The 26,567-nt window shown below is 50.9% G+C and overlaps 2 protein-coding genes across 6 annotated transcripts in view; one reads left to right on the top strand and one right to left on the bottom strand.

Annotated features, from left to right (window-relative positions):
- The first annotated feature begins 986 nt into the window (after positions 1-986).
- CTSB (cathepsin B) lies at positions 987-21,480 on the top strand. 4 transcript variants are annotated; one of them, XM_003984845.5, is made up of 10 exons: positions 987-1,140; positions 13,525-13,675; positions 14,657-14,742; positions 15,520-15,634; positions 16,841-16,959; positions 17,771-17,856; positions 18,112-18,255; positions 18,780-18,896; positions 19,884-20,012; positions 20,503-21,480. In XM_003984845.5, the coding sequence occupies exons 2-10, from the start codon at positions 13,550-13,552 to the stop codon at positions 20,598-20,600; spliced, it is 1,020 nt and encodes a 339-aa protein (XP_003984894.1). In that variant the 5' UTR covers positions 987-1,140; positions 13,525-13,549; the 3' UTR covers positions 20,601-21,480. The 4 variants fall into 4 exon arrangements, with proteins under 4 accessions (XP_003984894.1, XP_044911600.1, XP_006930827.1 ...); XM_006930765.4 differs by lacking the exon at positions 987-1,140 and adding an exon at positions 5,266-5,418; XM_045055665.1 differs by lacking the exon at positions 19,884-20,012.
- Positions 21,481-22,535: 1,055 nt separating this feature from the next.
- The window catches only part of FDFT1 (farnesyl-diphosphate farnesyltransferase 1), a 41,641-nt gene continuing 37,609 nt past the window's right edge, over positions 22,536-26,567 (bottom strand). The window contains exons 7-8 of one of the 2 annotated variants that reach the window (XM_045055664.1): positions 26,060-26,285; positions 22,536-25,626 (exon numbers count right to left, since the gene is read on the bottom strand). In XM_045055664.1, coding sequence (XP_044911599.1) covers positions 26,064-26,285 — 222 coding nt within the window. In that variant the 3' untranslated portion in view covers positions 22,536-25,626; positions 26,060-26,063. Of the gene's footprint in view, positions 26,286-26,567 lie in introns of both variants that reach the window. The other variant, XM_003984844.6, reaches the window with a different exon arrangement.

The following is a 26,567-nucleotide window of genomic DNA, read 5'->3' as shown; positions in this document are numbered from 1 at the left end:
TAGTAACCGTGGGTGGACCCTGAGACTTCCTTCCTTCCACTCCGATCTTTAATGGGGACCAAACAGGTAGAAGTATATGTGTCCAGATGGTTCTCTCTGATGGGCCCTGGCAGGCACAGGGACTGACAGCTGGAGGCCAGGCATCCCCAAGACGCGGCAGCTATCAGCTAGGACCTCTTGGGGACAAGATCTACAGACCTAGAGTTTTCTAATTATCAGAAGCACCTAGATAATACTGGACTTTCCTGAGCCTCTCGAATAAAATCGAGACAATACCCACCTAGCAAAATCATCAAAAGGATGAGAAGCACTGGGATTCATGGAGGGGGTGGGTCTTGAGTCACCCCACCTTCTACATCAGCCTCCCTAGGCACTCTCCAAATAAATTCCAAATAAAATAGCGTACTTGCTGTGCGTGTCCCCTTTAGGACGGGTCTCCTGGCACCCCTCTTTCAAACATTTCTGCCCCTTCTCTTCCATGGACATCCTGACGCAGGTCCTGAAATTCATACCCATTTATTATTACACAGCCGGAGTATTTTACAGGCACGTTCTCAGAATATCAACGCCAAAAGAGCCTTTTAAGGCTCTTCTGGGAGGCCTACTATCATGATAACCCCCACTCAGTCAGTGGTTTCTGAATGAATGAAATGAAGGACAGTTACCCCTCCCCCCCAGCAGGGATCCATCAGGCTTTGAATGGCTGCTTTCAGGCTCCGGCGGCCCCTGGGGAATTTCTCCCGGCTGGATGGAGGCCCTTAGGGCCACCTGCATCTCCCCTCGGCTCCCCACCGGCCCCCATCCGTAAGCTCCCCCTACCCACCAGCCGCGGGATCTCCCGGAGCCGTGTCGGGTACAGGGTCCGCTGGGGGTGGGGGGGGGGCCGAGGGCGGAGATGCGGGGGGCGGGCCCGGGTGGGGGAGGCGGTGGGGGAGCGGGCCGGGGTGGGGGAGGGGGTGGAGAGGCGGGCCCGGGGCTCGCAGCGGTCACGTGGCGAGTCAGCTGGGCGCGCAGGGCGTGGCGAGTCAGCCGGGCGCTGTAAATAGGCGCTGGGGCCGGCTCGGGGAAGCTCCGGCAGCGGCTTGGGCTTCGGCACCCCAGCTCGCAGGCTGCAGGCCCAGGCTTTCGGCTGCGGAGTCGGTGAGTGCGGGCGGGCGGTGGAGACGCGGCGCCGCCGCGATGGAAGTGACCTTGGCGATGGGACGGGGACACCGGGTCCCTCTGCACCCCCGCCAGGCCCAGGCCGGGTCCCGAGATATCCCGGGGCGGGCGGGAAGTTGGGGGGGGGGAGGAGGACCCTCGGGCTGTCACAGCTGGGCGGGCAGGGATGGCAGCCCGCACACTTCTCAAAGTCCGTGCGGGGAGAGAAGCAAAAAAACAATCCCACGAGGGCAGCCTGGCACCCGCCCCAACTCCGGCCAGAAAGCAGGCACCCGCCGGCCCGTCCCCTAGGGCTGTGCTCGCGGCCCCGGGTCGGCTCAGCCAGACCCCACGATCCGCCCGGCTCCAGGGTCGAGCCTGGGGAGCAGCCCGGGCGGAGCTGGGGAGTTTGCGGGGGAGATCCGGGGGAGGAGCTTGCGGGGAAGCGCTTGGCCTGGGTTCTGGTGACTTTCCGGGTAGGATCTACCTCCCCAACCCCTTGTGAGCTTCTGGGCCTCAGTTTCCTCAGGAAATTGCTGATAAAATAGTGTCTCCCGGCAGGTGTTTTCTTGTTCCAAAGGGTTTGCTTGGGCAACTTTTCTGCACACGACCACACACGATTCCAGGGACCCCAGAAGATAGAAACCAGAACACGAGCCTGGAACTGGGTGGAGTCGGGTGGAGACCACATGTTGAGCTAATTCCACCATGGACGGGGAAATTAAGCTGAGAGAAGGTTGGGAGACTGGGTGAAGGGCATGGGGCTCCAGTCCACCTCTCCCTGGGAGGCTGGGGGTGGAGGGGAAGATGCCACTCCCTACTGCAGTGGAGCGAAGGCGGCGCCTTCCACAGGCCAGGGTTGTGTGCCAGAGGAGAAAGCAGGCCAGAGTCTCTGGGGCATCACCTCTTCCCTCAGCTAGTGACCCTGGAGGCCTGGGCGAGGGAGTCGGAGGGTCGCAGCAGACTGTCCTGGTAGATGTAAATTGGATTTGCCTTCTTAGCGGGCCTAGAGCATTCTCTTCCACAGGCTGGAGGAGGCCAACAGGCGGGGGGCGGGGATGGGGATGGGACAATTACTTAGGCCCACATCCCCAGTGGGAGGGGAGGAGGTGGGGTTCAAATGGAGACCTGGCTCCTTTTGTTACCTTGGGAAACAAATCCTCAAGTGCCTCCGCCAGAGGCAAACACAGCTGAGATACATGCGTTCAGTTGACTTTATAATAGATTCAGAACAATAAGAATGTGACAGGTGACGAGGCTTAGAAGGGTGTCTGTTTTAGTAACGGCTGCTTTTCTGCCCTAACATCCTTAATTTAATGGAGAATTGTTTCCTGTTGGCACAGGTGATGGTGACCCAGAGCCCTTGAACTTATGGGGAAAGGGGACTGAGCCGCACCCTGCCCTCACCCCCCAGGCAGTGGCTTTCCCAAAGAACAACCCTGAAGGTGCCCTGGAGAAAGATTCTACTCAGATCTTTCTGGGCATCTGTCCCACAGCTGGGATACTGCCGCTCAGCAGTGGAAAGCTGTAGATCCCTTATCTGGGGGCTTCGAAGGCCAGTCCAGCCCTGGCTCTAGTAACTGCCCTGCTGTTGGGTCAGGACAGCTCTGTTTCTGAACTGGTCAAGCGGTGAGGCCTTTTGGCTCCAGGATGAACCCGCCGGTGTGCTGCTGATTCCGCAGCTTGAGCTGAGGACTTTTCTTCTAGACTGGCTTTCTTTTCCCAGTTACGGGACCTGGGAATTGGAGTAGGAAGCTGCACACATTGTAGGGATAAGAGATTTTGTGTTGCTATTGGCTGTTGGATTGAGAGGCAATGGAGAGCATATCCAGAGGAGCTGTCGAGCATCTGTTGGGTCATTTTCTTACATGTGGTCATGACTTGTGGTTGTGTAGACTTTCCCTGTCATAGGGAGAGAAAAACTGAAGTATTTCAGAGGGAGGGCTCATGACATGACGTCTGCCGCCTATTTTAGATAGTTTCACATAAGGAAGGTGTTAAAGAAATGGGAATTTTTCTGGATCAAGAAGGATTGAAATTGGGCACTTTCGTAGGGTTCAGCCTCAACTGCAGAGAGATGGTGGGGGTTGACATGGGGATGGATCTAGGTGAGGCACATGCAGGTATGTATTGTATATACGGGATAGACAGCAGTGTCTGCATCTGGTCCCATATATAGCGTCACCTCTTGGTTTAAGCTCAGCACACACTCCCGAGGCTGCCTAAGAAAGGGTGTGTGGGCGATAAATCCTCCTTCCGTGGCTGTTAATTAATGTTCCTATTCCACCCTCGTTTGGATAGGGAAGAGGACCTAGGAACCAAATGTTATTGTATATTTAGACTTCAACCAGTCTCATTTTTAACCTCAAGCCTCATGCCCACACCCTTCCCACAGCCCCTGCGGCCTCCAAGTCTCAGGCTTGTGTGGGGTTCCTAGGGTGAGTGCACTTCTTGGTTACAGCTCCCCTTTGAATGAGGCAGGTTGCAGCTTGTTGGCTCTGCAAATCCATTACCCACCGGGGCCTGCCTCTGATCTTCCTGGGAGACATCCTGGCTCCTGTCTGTTCTGTTCTTTAGAATTCTCCTGCACGCTTTTTTTTTTTTTTTTTTTTTTTGGTAATTTTAATACTTTATATCAATCTGTGAACAATGTTATTAAAATTGATATTACTGTAGTTGTGCTGCGGTGTATCCCTTCCCGCTAGTGTTTGTGCGATTTATTTATGTTGATACATGAAGATCTAGTTCCTCTCCAACGCACAGAGTATTTACCAAGGTTACAGTTAGTTTTTACTTTTGCATTATTCACCATTGCACTACAGTAAACCCTCGGCGTCTCAGGCACTTGCAAGAGTTTCTCGAGGGCAAGAGCAGGAGAAGTCGCATTAATTGCTGGGTCATAAGGTGTGTGTGCACTTCCGTTGTGCTAGATGCTGATAGAGAGCGCTGTCCAGTGGATGTTATCAGTATGTGTTGCTAGCGGGGTTGAGAGTTCCTGTTCCTCATTTACCACCACTAGCTATCACCAGACTTTAATTTTTACCAAACTGATGGGCTCGAAATGGTGTCGCTGATTTAATTTTTATTTCCAGGAATTCAAATTAATTCCTTGCCCAAGAAACCACTGATCTAGTGAGGTTTTCTATTTTTGTTGTTGGTCCCTGACAGTGTTTGTAGTTTTAATGTGTCTGTTAAGAGCGAGAGTGTACTAAGGTTTCTCTACATCCTAACAGGTATCTGGACTTCTCTGTAATTAGGTGGAATTTTCTAATTTTTTTTTTTTTTAATTTTCAGAACACATGTGTGTTTTGGGTACTGTAGTTTGACGCTTCCCCTTTACAGATGAGAAAACTGAGGCTCCTGCAAGTTGGTGACATGACAGGGGTCACTAAAATAACTGAGGTGGAATTTCTCCTAGAGTTTGATCTCTTGCCAGTTGTCTGTCCCTACTCAGATATACTCCTCAGGGCTTGCTTGTTTTCTCAAGCACCAGTTTCCCTCACATGTGATAAAACAAAGGCTTCATACAAGACCAAAGGTCCCTTTCCAGCGTTACTGTCTTATGAATGCTGGACGCCGAGAAAGATGCATGCCTACAGTCTTGACTGTTGTAATCTGTCTCCACCAGGCCAGTAACTCACTTTGGTCTGGTCATCAAGATAACCTAGTTACCAGGAAGGATGAGGGGAGGAGGGGGGATAGATCCCACCAAAATAGGAAACCGATCCAGTGTAAGGCACCTAGATACTCTGCCAAAAGACCCAGCAGGGGCTGGGCTTCCCCATGACCCTCTGACCTGCTGACCTGGACTTGGGCAGGATGTGCTCACACATGTGTAAGTCACGCGGCTGCCAGGCTTGTGCAAGACCTGGGAAGGCCGTGCCAGCCAAAGGCCTCCGCCACTCCAGAGTGGAGGCCTTGTCAGACATCAGCCGGGAGCCACCGTCTCAGTCACTTAACCTGGTTGGTGTTTGGGAGTGCTTTGTTCTGGTGGTCAAGAGAGCAGAATGAACCAGTGTTTGGGGACCCGTTGCTGCAAGTAGGGCGATCATAATTTTTCATCCGTTTTTTCATTTACTTCTGAGAGTAAAAAGAATGAGCCTGGGACATCAAGAGTTAACTGGCCTGTGACTAGAGAGATGTGTACTCCCCTCACTAGTGAGCCCACAGCCGTTTCCTGGTGGCAGTTTGTTATAAGGGCTGCCCGCTCCGAGCCAGGCTGCATGGAAGGCGCTTTCAAAAAGACCATCTCCTTACATCTCCCAACAGCCTTGTGAGGTGAGTATGTTTTCCTGGAGCTTTGAGAGGAATCCAGATCAAGCAGAGAGGCAAGGCCTTTCTGTCGCTTGTGTTTGGCACTGCCGAAGTCTTAGCCACCTCCGTACCCAGCCGGCAGAGAGATGTGATCTAGCCTGCAATCGAATTACGGAGCTGCTGTGCCCCTGCAGGCTGGGGAGGCACAGAACCCTAATCTCATTTAAATCTCCAAGGATTTCTGAAAGCTTTTGCAAAGCAGTCCTGAGGTCCTTCAGAATCCGGGCAGTATGTCCATGGGAGAAACAGAGACATGAGAATGCAGTGCCCCCTTTAGCATCTCAGCAAGTCAGTATCAGGGCTGTGGAGCAAAGCTGGTGAGCAAAATCTTCCAGAACTTTCTAGGACTTTGCCCAAACTCTCTTGGTTCTCAGTGATACAAGTTTTTTCAGCTGCTGAGGGCCTTCCTGGGGTCCATTGTTTTAAGCCTAAGGTAGTAATTCTCTTCTTCTGTTTGCAGGATGTGGGCTGCCGTGGCCGATCTTAAGCGATGTTCCATTGTGGGCCGTGTAGCTAGATGGTTTCCAGGCCCTGTGGGAGACTAGCGTTGAGCAGGCCTGCCCTGCTCAACCTGGTGGGAATTAGTCACTGATTTTGGACAGATGGTTGGCAGGTGTGCTGCAAGGGAAGTACCTGTGAGTGGCCTAAGCTGTTTAAGTGGGTGAGGCAGCTGGGGCCTTCTCGCTGCTTCCCCTTGACCCTGCAGGGCTGTTAGCTGCACAGCTGGTGGCTGACTGCAGTGGACCCCCTTTCTGGGTCACCCAGGAGTTGCTTTGGGGCATTCAGCTGCAGAGCTTGGCTCTAGAGGACAGATCGCCAACTGCTGCCTGCTCACCCGCACAGCTTTAAGGAGATGGATGGCGACTAGGAGCCCTTTTTGTTGTGTTATTTTTAATTTAAAGATCGTAAGCCATGAAGTAGTTGAACGTGTTTCCATCAGGAGCAAAGACATGAAACACGAAAGACACATCAAGGCTGTGTGATTCAGACTCAAAGGCAAGGTCCGAGCGTATCTGAGATGAAGGCACGTTGTGTCAGCATCACAGCCGCTCCAACGCTGAGGTGTGACTGGGCAAGTTGAAGTCAGAGGAAATGAAGAGCTGCCTGGTTTCGATGTGTAGGTGTACCAAAGCGGTTGAAACTTCAGGAACAACCGTCAGTGGTGATGGCAGGAGGCAAGATAAGTCTTTGTGGGGGAGAAAGAAGCTTGACGAAGTTCTCTAGCAAGGTCCCACTCAGTCTTCATATCCCTCCTGCCTGTCCACCTTCCCCCTAATCTGTAGACAAGGTACAACTTTAGTTTGTGGCTGTTGGTAAAATCTAGGCGCACTCAGTTTTTGATTCTTTAGAGCCCACTGTGCAAGACGTTGGCAGTATACGAACAGCAGCAGTGGTCAGGCACGAGCCACGTATGGGAAGGAAGACGTGCTAGGCATGCATTCCTCCTCTGTGTGGGCCACAAGATTGCCGCTGGCTTATGTGGAAATTGCAGACCTGTCTCCTTAGATTCAGTACAGATTTCGAATCCAATCTACCTGAGGGGCTCTACAGTCACATGAGAAAGCTTTTTTAAAAATCAAGCTTGGTGACAGTCCAAACTGATTGCATGTCCTTAGGGATATCAGGACTCTCAGCCTTCTGTGACTTGGCATCAGCTCCTCTCCTGTGTTTATTCCAGCACCTTCCAGAGTCCCAAGGTCTGCGTTAGTCCCAGGAATGGCTTCAAAGGAGTCTGGGGAATGGTTCTGCTATAAGGGGGTGGGGGGGTGGCTAACGGGATCAGCTGGCCCCAGGCCCCTCTGTGCCCATGTCGACATTCTATAGACCCTCAGTGGGATGTGCTTTCATGTAAACCGTTAAGTGCCGCAGGGTTTGGAGAGGAAAGAAATGTGAGAGTCTGCCCTTTTTTAGCCGGAGTTTGTCTTGGCAAAATGGCAGAGGGGTGTAGTGGAACCCCAGGTCTACCCAGGAGGACCAGCTGACCCGGGGCTAGAAGCACCATCTGCCCGCAGCTGTTCCCTCCACCAGCCCACGCCCTGAGAGGGAGTCTGGTGACTTGGAAGTGCTTATCCACTTCGGGCCCCTCTTTTCTCACAGAATAAGGACTTGCTGTTCGTTCTCTGCTGTAACTAAAAAAAAAAAAAAAAAAAAAAAAGACCACAGAACTGAGAAATTAAAAGGGAAGTATTTGCCCAAAAGAGGGGAAGTGAGAGCTGGCTCTGCTTCATGCGAAGGCCAGGGAACCCATGACCAACATGTTAACAAGCTTATTTTATTTATTTATGTTTTAATTTTGTTTTAATGTTTATTTTTGAGAGAGAGAGAGAGAGAAAATGAATGAGTGGGGGAGGGGCAGAGAGAGGGGGAGACACAGAATCCCAAGCAGGCTCCAGGCTCCCAGCTGTCAGCACAGAGCCCGACGTTAACAAGCTTATTTTAACCATTTGCACATAGGTTGTCCAGTGTGCATGATTTGTGTGGATGCAGAGAGAGATGCCTGGTGCTCACTGAAGTCAAATTGCCACTGCTCTCAGGACATCTGTGTCCCCTTCAAGGAGGAGAAAGTTGACTTAATGTTCTTTGGGCTCAACAGTCTCCAGACTCTCAAAATGGAAACCCACTTGGAGGTTCATTGAGGTTAAAACCTCATTTTAATTCAGACTCTTTGTGCTGGAGGGGTTTTGTGGACAGGTTTGGAGTGACCCGGAATTCTCTGGCACAGGCTAGAAGTAGGGGGAAGAAGGGAAGACGGAGGAGGGAAGGAAGCAGGGCAGTGAGTTGGACCTGGGCATTAAGCGTGCCCAACATGAGCAGCCCTTTGTTGCTTTCTTACTGTAGAGCAGGCGCTGTACCAGGGGCTTCTGCCCACCCTCATGACACTCTTGATTTCCACCTGGAGCAATGAATGGTCATTAGCCCCGTCTAACAGGTGGTGAAACTGAGGCTCAGTACAGGTTGGTACTCAAGGGTGCACAGTTAGTAAGTGGAAGATCTGAATCCAGGTCTCCTGACTCCAAGCCCAGTGCTCCTCCGCCCCACAGACTACCGCAGCTATTAGCCACTTCAACCCCGACTTTCCGCCAAATGCCACAGCCCTGTGCCTGGAGGGCTGGGCTGAAAAGAGGAGTTTCCCAAGTGCTCAGTCCTAGTGGGGCTGGGAATCTGGTTCAAGATGAGCTCCCGCCCTCCTGGCTCACATCTCTGAAGTTCACTGGGGCCCCTGGTTCTTCCTGACGCAGGGTTGTGAGTAGGGAGAATGAAGTTAACAGGAAATTTGGAGGAGGGCCTGTGGAACCGAAAGAAAAGGGCAAGTGCACCAAAGTGTCACATCTGGGGGGCCTGGCAGACCTCAGGAATTGGGCCTGGGTATGGCCATGGCAGCCGTCAGTGCAGGAACTGAGAACCGTCCAATAAATGGGTCGTGGCTGTGGTCTCTGCCACCAGAAAAACCAGAGGAATCTTGTGTAAAGTCCAAGCTACCATGGAATTGCTCCCATTCTCCACTTGCCTATGATGTAATATCTCAGCAGATGGCTAAGCCCCGGGGGCCACCTGGAGACATATAGGGAGCATTCACCTGGGCCTGGCTCAGGACCCAGCCACATTCCTGTCACCCCTGCCTGACAGGTCACAGTGAAAGCCGAGGATAGGGTGTGATTCTGATGGGCTCTTCAGCCAGGTCTCAACCTGCTGGCATGGGTCTCAATGCCCACGTGCCCAGAGTGTATACTCCAGTGTTTGTGCCCCAGGTTCTTACATCTGGGGAAAATGTGAAGGTACCGGCTGTAATTCAGAGGGTGCCGTGAAAAAGGAAGGAATCTGACTGCTTTGCTTCTTTCCCCAGAAGTTCTAAAAGAGATCTCAGGGGCGCCTGGGTGGCTCAGTCGGTTAAGCATCCATCTCTTGATTTTGGCTCAGGTCATGATCTTGAGGTTGGTGAGTCTGAGCCTCGCATCAGGCTCTGAACTGATGGCATGGAGCCTGCTTGCGATTCTCTCTCTCCCTCTCTCTCTTTTTCAAATTAAACTTAAAAATTTTTTTTAAAAAAGACCTCAGCTGGGGCGCCTGGGTGGCGCAGTCGGTTAAGCGTCCGACTTCAGCCAGGTCACGATCTCGCGGTCCGTGAGTTCGAGCCCCGCATCGGGCTCTGGGCTGATGGCTCAGAGCCTGGAGCCTGTTTCAGATTCTGTGCCTCCCTCTCTCTGTGGCCCTCCCCCGTTCATGCTCTGTCTCTCTCTGTCTCAAAAATAAATAAAAAAAGTTTAAAAAAAATTAAAAAAAAAAAAAAAAAGACCTCAACTTCCTTGCCCCTTCTTCCATGTGAGGACACAGACATTCACCTAACAGTTGGAGGTCACGTGGGTCCCTGATGTGGTCTGGTGAACACCAGCCTCCCTGTGAGTCACTGGAAAGAAGGTGTTCTGTGTTTTGAGCAGAAAGTCACTAGGGGGAAGGCCTCACTGTTGACTGGAAATCAACTGGAAGTGCCTTTGGGCTCAGGGGTTTTGGTAGCTCTGGCTACTCTTTCTAAAAGACCAAAACTTTGAATATAATATGTTAATTTAATTTAAAAAAAAGGGGGGTTAGTGGAGAATAAATCTCCCCGCCACAGATATTGCTTTCATATGTTTTTCCTTGTGTTTTACATGTGGTAACGGTAATGTGAATGTATATTGCTTCATGGTCTCACACGCTTACCATGACTCACCGGCTGCTTGCTTTTTTCCACTTACGGGTATCTTGGGCTTATTTGCTTATCAGTACAATGTGATTCTCGCTTCAGCTAGTTCCTATCTTAATGGTTACTTTGTATTCTATTAATCATTTACTGTAACTTCACAGTTGTGGTTAGTAGACACTTGCTTTGTTTCTGGTCTTCTGTGATACAAAGAATATTCAGTAAACATATATCTGTGAATTTGAAGCTCGTAGGATACATTTCTGAATGTCAAATTGTTGAGTCAAAGCGTGTGCAGATCGCCAAATTAATAGAAATGGTCGGCGGCGGGGAGGGGCGCCTGGGTGGTATCGCTTAAGCATCCGACTTGGGCTCAGGTCATGATCTCACGGCTCCACGGCTCATGAGTTCGAGGGCCGCTTCGGGCTCTGTGCTCACAGTTTAGAGCCTGGAGTCTGCCTTGGATTCTCTGCCTCCCCTTCTCTGTGTCCCTCTCCTGCTCATGCTCTCTCTCTCTCAAAAATAAATAAACATAGGGGCGCCTGGGTGGCGCAGTCGGTTAAGCGTCCGACTTCAGCCAGGTCACGATCTCGCGGTCTGTGAGTTCGAGCCCCGCGTCGGGCTCTGGGCTGATGGCTCAGAGCCTGGAGCCTGTTTCTGATTCTGTGTCTCCCTCTCTCTCTGCCCTTCCCCCGTTCATGCTCTGTCTCTCTCTGTCCCCAAAAATAAATAAACGTTGAAAAAAAATTAAAAAAAAAAAATAAACATTTAAATAAAACAAAAAGCCAGGCCATCGTCTCCATGGGGTTCATAAGCGCAGCACCTCTGCCTTCCCACACCTAATCCAACCCCCAGGAGCTGTCCAGCTGTCTGCCTTTGCCAGTCCTTAATTTTATCTGTACCTCCCTGTGGTGGAGCATCTTTTAATATCTGCTGGCCATTTGTAGTTCTTTTTCCTATACTTTATTGTGTGTGTCCATTTGCCACTTTTTTATTCTGCTTTTCCAGGTTTTTTTTCAAGTTTACTAAGTTTTTTATTTTGTGAGAGACAGAAGCAGAGAAGGAGGGGGAGAGAGGAAGCATGAGCAGGATAGGGGCAGAGAGGGAGAGACAGAATCTCTGCGTGGAGCCCAACATGGGGCTCGAACCCACGAACCATGAGATCATGACTTGAGCTGAAGTCAGAGTCAGATGTTCAACTGACTGAGCCACCCCTGTTTTTATTCAGATTTTTAGGCGCCTTTTGCATATTAAGGAAATGAAGCTTTGCTTATATGTAAGTACTATTTTGTAGTTGGTCACTTTTTATTTTGTTTTCTAGAAGAGTGGCTTTATTTTTACGTAAGCAAGCCTTGTCCCTTGGTTTTACGTCAGTCATAAGTATCTTACTCCGATAATAGGTTGTTTAAACTGCGTTTATTTTCTTCAGACGGTTTCTGTTTTAATTCAAGAACTTTTTTCCGTGTAGTGCTTCTCGTGTGTGAGAAACCAAGTGTAAACGTTCAGCCTTACTATTTTTTCCAAGATGCAGATGTGCAAGCACCATTTATGACATGTGCTGCTTCCTTACCCACCTATACCACATATGCTGAGCACCCACACATAGGAGATGCTTCTGAATTGTCTGTTTTGTTGACCAGACTGTTCTCAGGCAGGAGTCACCCAGGGTTTTATAATGTACCGACTATCTCAGAAAGCAAGCCTCCATCAATGCTCTTTTCTAGAATCGTTTGCTGCCATCACAGTTATTCGTTGGGATGAATTGTTGCTGAGGCAGCCGTCAAGTTTAAATCTTCCCTCGGACATACTTAACTGTGGGAGGCGGCATGTTCAGTGCATCTTCCTGTAACCCCGTGACCCCGGAGGAGGTGGGTCACTCTGGAAGCCCCAGAGGTCAGGGACAGGAAATCCTCCCCCTCTCCCCATCGCCGCCACTCCCCACTGTGTGGGCATCTCACAAGGCCCCATGGTGCTGTGACACCCAGAAGAGCATTTCTTGCTTTCATTAGAGCTGCTTGCCTAAGAGCGTGATTCAGAGGCCGAGCGGGAAACTGCCCGTCTCCTGACTTGCAAGCCAATCCAAGATCTAAGGACTGTGGTTGTAATGGGATGATTTCCCTTCTCGGGAGCTCCCACTTTGAACCAGGAAACAGAGCCCTTGGCTGACTGGAAAAACCAGAGAAAAATCTCAGACTTGTGCCACTGGCCAAACCAGCCCTGCTTCCCTGATTCTGCTGAGTTTGGCACACGCTGGGCTTGGCTCGCTTGTGTTTTGCTTGTTTTATATCCAGAATGTGTCTCAAATGTATTTTCTTTTGTATTTTTCTGTTCTCATTGGGCCTCTACTTGGGACCTAATCTGTTGACTCTTTCAGAGCACTGACTTGGAAAAAAGTCTCCAAGACTTGGGTTCTGCAGACCCATGGAGAGGCAGTTTGGCAATAGTAGGGAGGGCACTGAACTCAATTTAGCCTTAGTATCTGCGTTCATTGATTTGTTTCCTGGAGTCACCGATCCTGCTTTGTGGCCTGGGCCCCGGGGTTATGACAGGCAGCGGGTCAGTGCGCGCCCCATCCTCTCAGCTCCCAAGATAGCCACAGACCATCCAGGGAACAGCAGTGACTCAGACACAGCTTGAGGACAGCCCCCGAGACCCAGGCCACATGCATCACCAGGACGCAGCTGCAAAAGGGCCTCGCCGCTTGCAATGCAGCCATGTGGTTTTCTCTGTCCTGTCTCCCAGACATCTGGAGGAGAAGCAAATACAGTCCGTCTTAGCCCGTGGGCTGCTACGACACATACTACACGTTGGGTGGCTTCTGAACGGAAATTTGTTTCTTGGTTCTGGATGATGGGGGATGTCTGAGGTCAGGGTGCCAGGATGGTGAGATGAGGGCCCTCTCGAGGTCACCACACTTCTTGTGGAGTCCTCACATGGCCGAAGGGAAAGGGAGCTCTCTGGGGTGTCTTATAAGAAACTAGTTCCATCACAAGGGTTCCATCCTCCTGACTGATCACCCCTCACAGGCTCCACCTCGTAATCCCACCACATTGGGGTTAGGATTTCACTATGAATTTGGGGGGCTGGGGGGCACGGACGTTCAGTCCACGGCACGGCCCTGTGATGTGGGCATAGGTTGGGATTTTGATGATACGAGGCCTGGGAGCCCATGGTCCTCGAGGGCTCTCTGCCACCACACCCAAGCTTTCCAGGAGAGGACACTGAGGAACAGAAGGGGGCAGAGATGGCAGAGCCGGGAAGGGGGCGTGGGTGTTTTGACTACTGGGTTGTTTCTGGCCCTGGAACCATGCCATCAGAGATGGCACCCTTGTGTATGTTAAGCACTTGAACTGAAAGAAGTGTCCTGATGTCTTGTGTGTTTTCTTTTCTAGGTGACTCTAAGATCCAGCATCCAAAATGTGGCAGCTCTTGGCCACTCTTAGCTGCCTGGTGGTGCTGACCAATGCCCAGAGCAGACCGCCTCTCCAGCTCCTGTCGGATGAGCTGGTCGACTATGTTAACAAACGTAACACTACATGGAAGGTGGGCTGTGGGGACTTCTGTGCGTGTCCCTTTTGGGGATCGGTCTGTGCATTCTGACTCCCAAGGGAGGTGGCTGCAGCTGTGGCCCACAGGACACTCTGTCCTGGACAGTTGGTCTGATTGAGAGTCCTGGCCACTCAGGCCCATGCCTACCTGCTCCCTTCCGTGTGTGTGTGTGTGTGTGTGTGTGTGTGTGTGTGTGTATCCATAGAAGTGCACTGGGTGATAAACGAGCTTTGGAAGGGTTCACAATCATCAGGAAGACCCTGAACCCCACCATGGTAGGTGCTAGTGCTCATCAGTAGTGGCAGCACCTCAATTCTGGCTGGCCCGCAGTCCTGGGGCTTCAGGAATTAAGAAATGAGGAATAAGCCACGTTCAGGGCTGCAGAGTGTCTCTCTTGACATCAGTAGACATAGCAGATCAGAGGAGACACCCACTGGCCTGGGAGCTGTGCGCTGCCCGTGTGGCTTGCTCTGGGCTGATCGTGGCCTGCTCGCAGGGTGCCTGTCTTGTCCTTTCAGGCTGCTGTAACAAAATACCACAGACTGGGTGGCTTATAAATAGAAAAGTATTGCTTGTGGTTCTGGAGGCTGGAAGTACAATTTCAGGGCGCCAGCATGGTTGGGCTCTATGTTGCAGATGGGTGACTGCTCATTGTGTCCTCGCTTAGTGGGAGGGGCAGGCCAGCTCTCTGAGGTCTCCTTTATAAGGAGACTAATCTCATTCATGAAGTCTCCACCCTCATGACCTAATCATCTCCTGAAGGCCTCACTTCCAGGTGCCATCAAGGGTTAGGTTTCACCATGAATTTGGGGACACGTGTGTTCTCTAAGAGGGCCCCAACCCCCTTCGCTCTGCTGAGCTGGATGGGAGCCCTGGCCTTGTCAGGCGTTGCATGTGGGCGGTGTGCATACTTCCATCCACCCGCATCCCTAGACACCCCCTCTGTTAACTGCTGCGGGCGGGGCTCTCTTCCAGGCTGGACACAACTTCTACCATGTGGAGCCGAGCTACCTGAGGAGGCTGTGCGGCACCATCCTGGGTGGGCCCAAGTTGCCCCAGAGGTGAGTGCCTGCTCCCTGGGGGATAGAAACTCTGTTGCACCTGCCCCGCTGCCATGGGAACCGCAGGTGTGTGTTTGGCACAGCGGGAAGGAGGGAAGAAAGGAGGCCTTGGCACCCACAGGTCTCCCCCTCCCAGAGCCGCAAGGACGCCACCTGACAGGGCTCAGCCCCCGGTGCCCGTGTTTTGTGCTGCTGCAGGTGTCTCAGAGCCCCAATGGAAAAGGCCCCAGGTCTGGTTCTGCATGACCGGGATGGACCCCAGTCTTAAATGGTTTAAGGAGAATTTAAGAAAAGTCATATGATCTCCATCAATGTTCCATTTTTTTCTGGAGAACTCTGCAGTGGGCATTTTCATGTAGACATTACTCTTGTAAGAAGCATTAGAAATCTCTGACAACACAGATGGAATAGCTATGAGACTTAACACGGTGGTGAAGATACTAAAATTGATGCAAGGACCCTGGGCAGACCCTGTGTGGGGCGGGTTAGGGGAGGACGAAACACAGTTATGTGGACTTTGTGGCCAAAACTCTTGAAAGATACCCCAGAAGATAAGACTGGAAAACAGCATAGGGAATGAGAAGCTGTGTTGAGCAGTAGAATTCCTGGTTTGGTTCTACAGAATTCCCAGGGGACAGCCCTGCAGCCATCATCTTGGGCTTGTCTCCCTTGTGTCTCCCTTGCCAGGCGGTGGCCTGGCCCGAAGTCACTGGCCTCTTTAGGGGTGGGGGTGGTTTGTGACATGCAAGCTTGTCACGGAGGCCTTCCTTTATCTAGAGTTTCGTTTGCCGAGGACATGGTTCTGCCTGAAAACTTCGATGCCCGGGAACACTGGCCTAACTGCCCGACCATCAAAGAGATCCGAGACCAGGGTTCCTGTGGTTCCTGCTGGGTGAGAGGGGCTGGCGTGAGGCGGGGGGACAGCTGTGAGATCAGCCATGACTAGGCAAGTTATGGGAACTTGCTGAGCCTTCGTTTCTGTCAACATAAAAATTATGAAGATCTGTGGTGGAAGAATAGATAGATACGCAAAGTGCCCTGGGTGGCCCGTGTGTGTGCTGTGAGGCTGTCTCTTTTTCTGTTTGATGCGCTGTCCTAGGCCATCAGCAAGCACCATTAGACTCCTACTCTGCTTCGTGGAGAAACATCCATCTCTGTCAATGAGCTGTCTTAATTTTGTTTAACTGTGGTAAAGTGCACGTGGTATATTAACCATCTTAGCCATTTTTGGTCGGCAATTTTTTTTTAACGCTTATTCATTTTTGAGAGACAGAGACAGAGCACAAGCAAGCAAGGGGCAGAGAGACGCAGAGTCCAAAGCAGGTTCCAGGCACTGAGCTGTCAGCACAGAGCCTGAGCTGGGGCTCAAAACCATGAACTGTGAGATCATGACCTGAGCTACCTTAGCCATTTTTTTAATTAAAAGTTTTTTAATCATTTATTTTTTAGAGAGAGAGTGTGAGCAGGAGAGGGGCAGAGAGAGAGAGGGAGACATAGAATCTGAAGCAGGCTCCAGGCTCTGAGCTGTCAGCACAGAGCCCGATGTGGGGCTTGAACTCACGGACCGCGAGATCATGACCTGAGCTGAAGCAGATGCTTAACTGAGCCACCCAGGCGCCCCTGTCCTAGCCAGTTTTAAGTGTACTGTTCAGTGGCGTTAAGTACATTCACGTTATTGTGAACGCATCACCATCGTCCATCCATAGAACTCTTGTCATCTGTAAGCGTGGAAATTAAACGCTGCCCCTCCGTTCCCTGCCCCCCAACAACCACCCCTCTCCTTTCTGTCTCTTACTGACCAGCCTAGATACCTTGTATTAGTGAAATCATACAGTATTTGTCCTTTGTGTGAGCTGTTTTTTCTGTTAACAGAAACCACATTTTAGAAATGAGCTGAGTGACCAGATAGAGATGTGGGGTGGATGGGTCTCCTAACTTTAAAGACCAGCTTGAGCACCAAGACCCTCACTGACCTTGGGAGAGACTAGTCAGCAAGGTCTGAGCCGCCTGCTGTGGTCCTCTGACGCTGTGGACGGTGGCCGGTGGGGCCCACAGTCCAGGAGTGGGGCTCACCTGCGTGGGGCTTGTTTTCCTGCAGGCATTTGGGGCTGTGGAAGCCATTTCTGACCGGATCTGCATCCTCACCAATGGCCACGTCAATGTGGAGGTGTCCGCCGAGGACATGCTCACCTGCTGTGGTGACCAGTGTGGGGATGGGTGAGTCTGAAGCAGCATCCTCCACTGTGGGAGCCGGGCCCCTGGGAATGGCACTGGGAGTCCCCAGGCCGAGGCCTCCTGGACAGCGGCTGAGGGCTCCCTGAGGACAGGAGTGGTACTTGCAGGTCAGATAACGGTCCTTTGCTGGGACATCTTGGGGACCTGGGGAGTCCAGAAGCAGGCCTGGCGTGACTGCTCTTTTCTGGGAGCCGCCTAAAACCGGGCTGACCCCACAGTGCTGGGTGTGGGCGATGGGGTCCAGGCACAACACAGATGGTCTTGGAATATGTGATTAAGTTTCAGATCTCAGGCCTGGTTTTTGTCATCTTTGTTCCCTCTTCTTGCTGAAGGAAATGTAATAGCCTTGGGGTCTGTTTTCTGTAATTAAGAATGTTGGGTGCCTGCCTTTTTGCCAGCTCTGGCCTTGGTTTTATAACGTGGTTCTCAGATGTGGCTGCAGATTAGAAATACCTGGGAGTTTAAAAAACAGTGCCAAGGCCTCACCTCACACCAGTCCTTGGCCTTCGCATTTTCTGTATTAAAACACCAGGGAATTGCAATGTGCATTCCGTGTTCCAGGAAGGACACAGCCTAGTTTGGGGTAGACAGGAAGAAGAGAGTCGTTCCGACTTGTTGAGGATGGTGGTGGTGATTCCCTGGAAGAAGTGACTAGCCAAGGAGGGGATGAGGTGGGGTTGGCTGAGACCCAGGAGAGCTGCTGGGCCAGTTGAAACCCTGGGGCCCCAGGCAGTGGTCTGGGAGCAGCTACAACTTCTCTCACAGTGAATTTAATGGATGGCTCTTTTCTCAGCTGTAATGGGGGCTTTCCTGCTGAAGCTTGGAACTTCTGGACAAAACAAGGCCTGGTTTCTGGTGGCCTCTATGATTCCCATGTAGGTGAGTGTCTGCCATCAGCGCATATCTGGCTAGATGGATTTTATATCAAAGAACAGTAACAGGCTCATTGTGCATTACAAAGTGACAGTTGAGGGTGGAAGGCAGGAGGCTGGAGAAGAAGGCAGAGTTAGCACAGTGTGGGGAATGCTGTGTATTTGACCTATTGCCCCTGTCGCCCCAGCTCTGCCCTCTGCTTCAAGGGGCTTCTGAAGAAGCTGTCGGCTGACACCCTCCTTTCCACTTGGTCCCCCCCAGGCTGCAGACCCTACTCCATCCCTCCCTGTGAGCACCACGTGAATGGCTCCCGGCCCCCATGCACAGGAGAGGGGGACACCCCCAAGTGCAGCAAGATCTGTGAGCCCGGCTACACCCCATCCTACAAAGAAGACAAGCACTACGGTAAGGTGGGGCCTGGGCTACTACCCAGCACCCTGGGCCCGGGGACCTGCCGACACCCTTCCCAGGCCAGAGAAAGGGAGAGGCCAGGGCAAGTGAGTCTGAGTCAGGAACGCAGGATGGAGAAAGGAAAGTTACGAAGGACTCTCCTGTCAGAGGGAGCAGCGCGCTGCATTTCTGCATGTCTCCACCCTGAATTTGGCCTCAGGATTCCTGTTGTTTGAGAGTCACAGACCCTCTGAGTGGGGAGGGACCAGACCCCTCGCTTTACAGAGGAGTAATCTGGCCGAGAATCTTTCTGGGTGCCACTCTACCCTTCTTCCGGGGTCTCCTGCTCACTGCCCCTCCCGATACAGAGCTCTGCTCTCCCACTTCTTGGCTTCCGGGTCCAATTCCATCATTCTCCCCTGCAGAAGCATTCCCTGACCCCCCCGGGCTGGGCGAATCCCCCTTTAAGTCAGTGCATAGTTGACTGAGGGAACCGTGGGAAGCACGCCTCACCCCCACTCGGCTGATTCATTTGCCAGGATGCAATTCCTACAGCGTGTCCAACAGTGAGAAAGAGATCATGGCGGAGATCTACAAAAATGGCCCTGTAGAGGCGGCCTTCTCTGTGTTTTCGGACTTCTTGCAGTACAAGTCTGGTATGTATTGGCCCCTCTGATGGCAGTGGGAGCAGAGGAGGTCTGGGTTCCGGGGGACCACCAGGACTCTATCAAGGAAGAAGACCTCATTTTGTCCTGGCCACGTCCCAGATCATGCCTCACATTCAGTGGATGAGAAGACAGGAAGCACCTGGCCGTGTGGGAGGCTGTGGGGATTCACCCGGGGAATGAGGACAGCCCCTGGCCCAAGAGCCCTCTTAGAAACCCCCCATTCTAGATGAACGGTCTATAGCTGACCACTTCGGTCTCATTTACATTGTGCCAGATGGAAAACTTCAAACCTCTCAACTTTTATGAAACCTCATTGGATAAAGATGATTCTGGCACGGAAAAAGTTATAAAGCTGGCAGTTTTTAACAGTCCCCACCCATATTACAAAAGGATGCATTTTCATTTGACAAAGTGATTCACCAATGAGGGGATGGCCTGCTTGACAGGCCCATGGGCACCTCTGCCTGTGTCTTTCTTCATCAGTGCTCGCCGCCACCAATCCGGCCTGTCTCCTACTTCTCCTCTGCGTGTATCCCAGGGCAGCAGTTAAAACTCTTTTAAGTTTTATAGAACCCTTTTGACAAATAAATCCTTACGTGGAGTCCCAGTATGTAGAACAGATAACTGGTTTGTTAACATTCCATTTTTTCCTTAAATTAGAATTTGTAACTTTAGTTTTAAAGGTGACCAAGAAGCGTGTTTTGTTGGGACCCCCATTTTAATATTTTTTCAACACATTTGAGTGTTGGGCTTTCAAAAACCTATTTAAATACTTCCCGAACGTTGTGGGAGCCCCTGGAGCCTTCTGGGAGAACACCAGGCCTCTTGTACTACCCTGTTTGCAAGCAGTTCTTTGGGAGGGCTCGTTGGGCCCTCTGGACCCCATTTGTCCTGACAGGTAGCTGGCTGAGGTGCAGGGATGCCGTGGGAAATGGGGCATCGGCCTGGTCTCTACCTGAATGGGCTTTCCCTTAGGCGTGTACCAGCACGTCACCGGAGAAATGATGGGAGGCCATGCTGTCCGCATCCTGGGCTGGGGCGTGGAGAATGACACACCTTACTGGCTGGTTGGGAACTCCTGGAACACTGACTGGGGCGACCATGGTGAGTGGCAGCCCTCTTCCTGCTAGGAGGGTGTGGTGAGCCAGGACGTAGGGGTCCTCTTGTCCTTTTCTGCTCAGCTGAAAAGCTGCTGCACAGCTCCTAACACTAGGCCCGGGGCTCAGCTGTGAGCCTCCAGGTTTCTGGGTGCTAGTGAGCTGGGGGTTCCCTTGCCATAAGGGTAGACTCTGATCCTGAGAGGGTGGTGTGAAGCAGGTGACAGCTTCAGGTCGCACAGTTCCCCCATCGCCCCAGGCGCAGAGCCGGTTTATGTGGGGTCCACTGGAAGTGGTGTCCAGAGGCCTCACGATGTGGTGCCAGGCTCCTGGGCAAACAGTAGACATCGACAGGGCACCTCGATGCCGATTTGATGCTTGCTTTAGGGCTGGGTTGGGGTCTGCCGCTCCTAGGTGTTTCTGGGGTGAGTCTGAGTATGTTGACAAGGACCAAAACCCAAGGCACACTTTAAAGGCATATTACTTTTGCTTTCCAGGCTTCTTTAAAATCCTCCGGGGACGGGATCACTGTGGAATCGAATCGGAAGTTGTGGCTGGAATCCCATGCACTGAGCAGTACTGGAAAAGGATCTAATCTGCTGTGGCACTGGTCTTGCCAGCCCCGGGGCAGTTTTTCCCTAAATCGAGCCAGTTGGGCTGGTAACGGAGGGTAGGAATGTCTTTCATTCTTTGCATTCAGTTGAGATACAAGACGTTTTGGACAGGGCCTGAAGGATTGGGCCAAACCTCGTGTCTACCGTCAGACTGTCTTCCAAGGAGACACATCCGAAGCCTGCCACCTTCCGGCCCGTTCAGTGGACCTGCTGTCACAGTGCACACTTAGCCCACGTCAGTGCCCGCTGCAGGCACGGCGAGGCCTCCCCCGTAGACTAGTGCTGCGCGTAGTGCCTGCTGCTCCGACTCCTGCGGCCACCACCTCCACACCGTCCCCCCGCCCCCCCCAACCTGCGTGCACCAGGGAGCGAGACAAACATCCACATGGGCCTGTAGGCTTTCCACAGGAATAGGAAGTGGAGTTCCTCACAAGACAGATTGCCACCAGCGGCAGTACTTCTGAGCGAGGAACTTTCTAGATTTGGAGTAAGTTGAGGAAAATAGTGCGGCAGCTCTCTGGAGAAAGCTGTTCTCCCAGGGCCCTGCATCCCTTGAGCTTTGCAGTGCTGCACCCCCTCTCTGGTCTTCTCCGTGGCATGGCTCCTTTTTAAATAGGGGTTTTTAATTTTGTGCACCTCAGCTGGTCATACGGACGAACGAGGAAACTTTTTGGAAGAGCTGGCCTGCTTCACAGGCTGTCTCCTTACAACAAAACCGGGTGGTCGTGAGCGAACAGGCCTATCAGCCTGACACAGTGGAGCTCGTTTGGGAGAAGCCAGCTTTAACCGTTTAAAAAATCACTGCTTCACTCTGTTAATTTAACAAGGAATGACGGTGCCAATAAAAGTTTGCTCCCTTAACGTGAAGCCTTGTGTTCTGGTGGGGATCCCGCTGTCTGTAGACTCGGAGCTGCTGTCTGTCCTTATCCCGTGGAATCAACATTTTCCTGCATCTGGGGGTCCTTGAAACTCTAACCGGGGGTCTCTTGCCTCAGGGGAAACTAGATAAATGCCTACTTTAACTCCTCGCTGCCCCAGCTGCACTTTCAAACCAGTTTCTCTCTTCTTAGGCCTCTGCCGTTTTCATCCACCCTGTTCTGTAAATTCATCCCCTAAACTGCCTCAAGCCCTGATGAACTCTGCCCCTGCTTAAAGAGCTAAGAACAAAGCCGTACTCCGCATTTTACCAGCTACAGGCCAGCAGTGACCTGTGTGAGGATTCACACAAGCAATGGCGTATCAGTGATGCCGTGACCCAGGTGTCCTAGCGGAGGACCGGCTTTCCCTGGTCCCCTCCGATGTTGGAACGGGATGGAGTGCTCGCTTCGGCAGCACATATACTAAAATTGGAACGATACAGGGAACGGGATGGAGGCAGAGCCTGTGTGTCGTATTCTCAGTTCCCTAGGTCTCTGATTTACACTGCTGGTTAAGAACCGTGGCTTTACATGGGCCTAGTTAAGAATCCTAAGCAAAGATGCGTACCAGTTCTTGGGAACGGGGGAAACTGCAGCCATCCCACTGGCCTATCAACACGTGACTTCTTTCCCTGAGAGGTAGACTCGCTCCAGAAGCACAGAAAGTGTGACTTTTGATGTGAATTGCAAGTTAGGAATCAGAGGGGCACCTGGGTACCTCAGTCAGCTAAGCCTCTGACTCTTGATTTTGGCTCAGGTCATGACCTCGTGTCTCTTGGGATCGAGACCCTCATCGGGCTCTGCACTGATGGCGCGGAGCCTGGTTGGCATGCTCTCTCTGCCCCAGCTTGCGCACTCTCTCTCAAAATAAATGAACATTAAAAACAAGGAATCCGAAACTGCATCATCAAATAAGCTCTTACACCCGGTGAATACTGAAGGGAAAATTTATGAAACCCGACATATTTCAGAAGTGTTTAACAAAGGCTACCAAAGCCACAAATTTTGCAATTGCTTTATTCTTAAAATTGCAATCAGAAGACATTCATAACCTCAATGTAGTTCTAACAAATTCGACCTGCCCTCCAAATGGAGTTGAATGATCCCGTTTCCATCCTGTCTGCCACGTGCCCACCTGCAGCCCATCCTCCCCCCTGGAAGGCGAAAGAGCTGCCCTAAAACGAAGTACCCAAATGAACTTCATGGCATCCTCAGGGTCAGCTTGAGTCTTTGTTAGAAAATAAAACAATGTCTATTTAGGATTGGAATCGATGTCAATTCTTTCATAAACCTCAAATTACCTCACTGACCACCACCCTATCACCTCAGTTCAATTGGTGCCATGTTTTCCTGGGGTGCCTGTCCTGATAGATGGAAGTGACCGTCTGTGCCTTTTCGTTTATTCCCTGGAGAAGGGCGTGATTTTAGTTTAGACTTCGCATCTGAGCACACAGTTGAACCTGTCCCACTTGAAAAGCATGGCCATCACCTAGCTTGTCAGAAATGCAGAATTTGGGCCAGACCTCAGTCTGCATTTGTAATTTAACAAGACTCCTGGTAATTCAATATGTTCACTCAGGTTTGAAGAATAAGGCCTTAGAGCAGTGGTTCTCAAACTGGGCTCCTGTCCAGCAGCAGTATTTGTATCACCTGAGAGCTTAACATGCAAGTTTTGGGGTACCGCCCCAGACCTGAGAGACAAATGGTCCTAGCAATCTGGGACCTTCAGGCAACTCTGATGCTAAAGACTGAGAACCACAGCCTTAGAGCTCTGCTTCCAAAGCTGCTAAGAATAATTAACAAATGGCTAGCCATGTCTCCTCCCCTATGCACATGTGCATGCCGGACCCAGAGAAATGGTTCTGATAGAATGGGCTTCTGGGTAATTGCTCCAAGCACTTTCCCAAAGGGAGATAGGTGGCTCTGTGTGTCTGCACAGGCCTTACCTGGAGCTCTAGAAGCTCCCAGAGTGTGGAGAGCAGGTTCCTGCTCAGGTCTGTTATAATGGAATTTTAGATTCAGATGGGTCAGATCCTCCTCTGAGGAAAAGCTAAAAAATACTTCACTGTAAGTAGAAATCAAGTAGACTATGGGCCAGAGATGCTAAATATTTGATGAATAATTAGTGTGGAGCAGAGTGAGGTGGCCAGATTTAACAAAAATAAAGGATGCTTAATTAGATTTGAATTTCAGATCAAGTAATTTTTTAGTAGAAATATATCCTGTGCAGGGCACCTGCATGGCTCAGTCGGTTAAGCGTCTGACTCTTGATTTCGGCTCTCATGATCTCAAGGTTTGTGAGATGGAGCCCTGTGTCTGGCTCTGCGCACTGAGTGCAGGACCCTCTTGGGATTCTCTCTCTCCTCTCTCTGCCCTTCCCCCTCTTGCTCACATGCTCTCTCAAAATAAACATTAAAAGAAAAAAGTATGTCCCATACAATTTGGGGGACATAATTCTACTAAAAAACACTATTATGTCTGCAATTCAAGTTTAACTGCGTATCCTGTATTTTACGTGGCAATTTAAGTAGAGAAACAGAAGGGCAATGGTCTTCCAAAGCACTCAGGAGTGGACAGTAGAGCTAAGACCTTGGCACAAGTCAGCAACAGGAAAAATTCCACAGCTTTACAGTTGGGAGGGACCTAGAAGGTCATCTAATAAACCTTACAGAAGCTTAGAAAGTCGCACAGGTCACAAGTGAGCCAGGAGGAAAACTTCCGGTACATCCACCTCCGACCAAGGCTCTCCACCAAGTTGTCCTGTGTTCTACACAGGACAGAACTAATCTGATACTTCAACGCACAAATTTATAACAACCTACCTTGGAATCTTTAACCAAATTCCGATGTTTAAATTACTTGGGAAATTACTGTTGAGTGCGGCTCACGGCTGTACTCCAGGTGGCAAAGGACTTTGGCTTCAGTGTGGTGACAAGTTTGTCCAGAACTGAGCCCCAAACCAATCAACCAACTGCAGCTCCCACAGACCAAAACTAAGCCACTGTGTCAGGCGGCGGCAGTCACAGGACGAAAATCAGTGTGGGTGTGCGTATAACAATGCAAGGCCAATATTATTGCTGGGGAAAACCCTCAACTTCGGTGATTAAGTCACCATCCACAAAGGACAGCAGCAAAAGAGTAGACTATATACTATGTACACGGAGAGCATTAATGGCTTCTAGAAAGCACTTTAATGCCCTACGACAGTGATTGCTCAGCTTGAGGGGCTTTTTCAAACACCCCTAGAGAGGGGTCCTCCCTGGTCCAGGCTGAGATTCTCGGTGAGTCACTGGGTGAGAACGCATCACCAACCCCGGCTGCGTGGGAGTAAAGGAGAAGGCAAACAGCGATGCTAGAAGAATTAGGCTAAGTACATTCGGCTTCCCAGCCCATCACCTGAAAACATTTTTGTCTTTGTTGAAACTTCAGTGTATAAACGTGATTTTTTTTAAAAACAGAAACAAAGGACAAAACAATAACAACAACAACCACAACCACAAGCCCCCTGGATGTAATAAAATCTGCTGCGGCTAAGAGAATCGGCCCACTTTAGAGTAGGCTGGCAGAGTTAATGCAGGTTACGGGCTGGGCAGTGAGGCAATGCTGTCACTTGCTCATCTCCGGCGGGCGCAGTGGAGCTGGGGCCAGGCAGCTGGATCCTCGCTCTTGGTACCGCTCTGGTCCGCTCTGCGGGCAGCAGCGGGCCAGGCCCCCTGGCCCTCGATCACTAACTCCGCTCTTGAGTTCTTATTTGCCATGTGCCTCCAGGCTTTCAAGTGAACTGCCCTTGACAAATGCAGAGTAATTCCATTCTTTTTTACAAACGTATCTTTACATATAGTGACAAACGTATCTTTACATATAGTGTCTTCTCAAAAAGTCAGCCTTGACTGGAGGCCAGTCTTCTACAATGGGGCCAAAGGCAATCCTGCAGTTTCTCTGGGAAAGCTAATCTTTTAAATGAGGAAACCATTCCAGAACACCCAGAGGTGAATCCTTAGCCTTCACGTGCAGAAGACAGTTGCATTCTTAGGAAACGTGGGACCACCACCTAGAGCTACAACACTGACATCTGCCACATTCAAATCAACTGAAGAGAAAACAAAATAAGAAAAATCAGAACCAAACCGAGAAAAATTCACTTCCTGCTAGGACATGTATTCCGAGGTTGCTTCAAATTAAATACATTTCATTAGAATTCTAGCCAGGACTCACACGAAATAAGATCTCTCAGCAACCCCATACGCAACCATTTCCTCTGCCCTGCAGCGAGGAGCACCCGGCTGTTGGCCACCTTGCGCAGATGTGAGCATGCCCACAAGTACCTGCCAGCCGAGGGTGAGCTATCCTTCCCTTTTATCGTCATCTTCTCAACTGCAGGTCACAGTTTCTAAAGGTCCAAGTCCACAGAGTTCTCTTAGGAATTAGAGCAGGAGGGAAACGGAGGGGGAGGGGGAAACCAACATCCTTCCTTGAAGGAAAGGTCAGTCTATTCCACGGCGAGCGTTAGCTCCCACTCTTACCCAATCAGTGCTCTCCAGTCTGAACATAGTCTTCTGTGACCTGGGACAGGGTGCTCAGATACTGCCAGCTCAGGGCAGCCAAGAGCATGACAAATGACAGGTAAATAGGGGAGTAGTGACTTCGGGAGATCAGCTGACAATTGGGAAGATTCTGTGTCCTGATGGTGGAGATGATCTGTCTTGTTTTACTAGAAGATGGGTCTGAGCTGGGAATTCTATGATAAATCTGTTAAAGAAAGGAAAAAAAAATAGTTAAGTGCCACTTATGGAGTCCTAGGAACTTTATCTTCTGTGTCTACTTCTTACAATAACCCTAAACAGGTAGGTATTTTATATCCACATTTCTCTTACAAAACAGATTCAGAGAACATGAAAGGAAACTCCAAGTCACTCCACTAATAAGGCAGGATGTCAACCAAGGCCCGGTAATCCCACAGCCTGTCCTAGGGAGCAAGCAAGGAGGCCTGTACTTGGGGAGCCACCCAGGTCCTCCCTGGTCTTCCCATCC

Source organism: Felis catus, chromosome B1 (genome assembly GCF_018350175.1).
Source record: "Felis catus isolate Fca126 chromosome B1, F.catus_Fca126_mat1.0, whole genome shotgun sequence".
NCBI lineage: Eukaryota > Metazoa > Chordata > Mammalia > Carnivora > Felidae > Felis > Felis catus.
Note: the sequence above shows the minus strand (reverse complement) of the source record. Positions and strands in the feature narration are given on the sequence as shown.

What these genes read in the sequence shown, in the direction of transcription:
- CTSB (XM_003984845.5), top strand. Translation starts at nt 13,550, where the DNA reads ATGTGGCAGCTCTTGGCCACTCTTAGCTGCCTGGTGGTGCTGACCAAT. An exon ending in GGTGACCAGTGTGGGGATGG is followed by an intron (nt 16,960 to 17,770) that starts GTGAGTCTGAAG and finishes CTCTTTTCTCAG; the next exon opens with CTGTAATGGGGGCTTTCCTG. An exon ending in CTTCTTGCAGTACAAGTCTG is followed by an intron (nt 18,897 to 19,883) that starts GTATGTATTGGC and finishes GCTTTCCCTTAG; the next exon opens with GCGTGTACCAGCACGTCACC.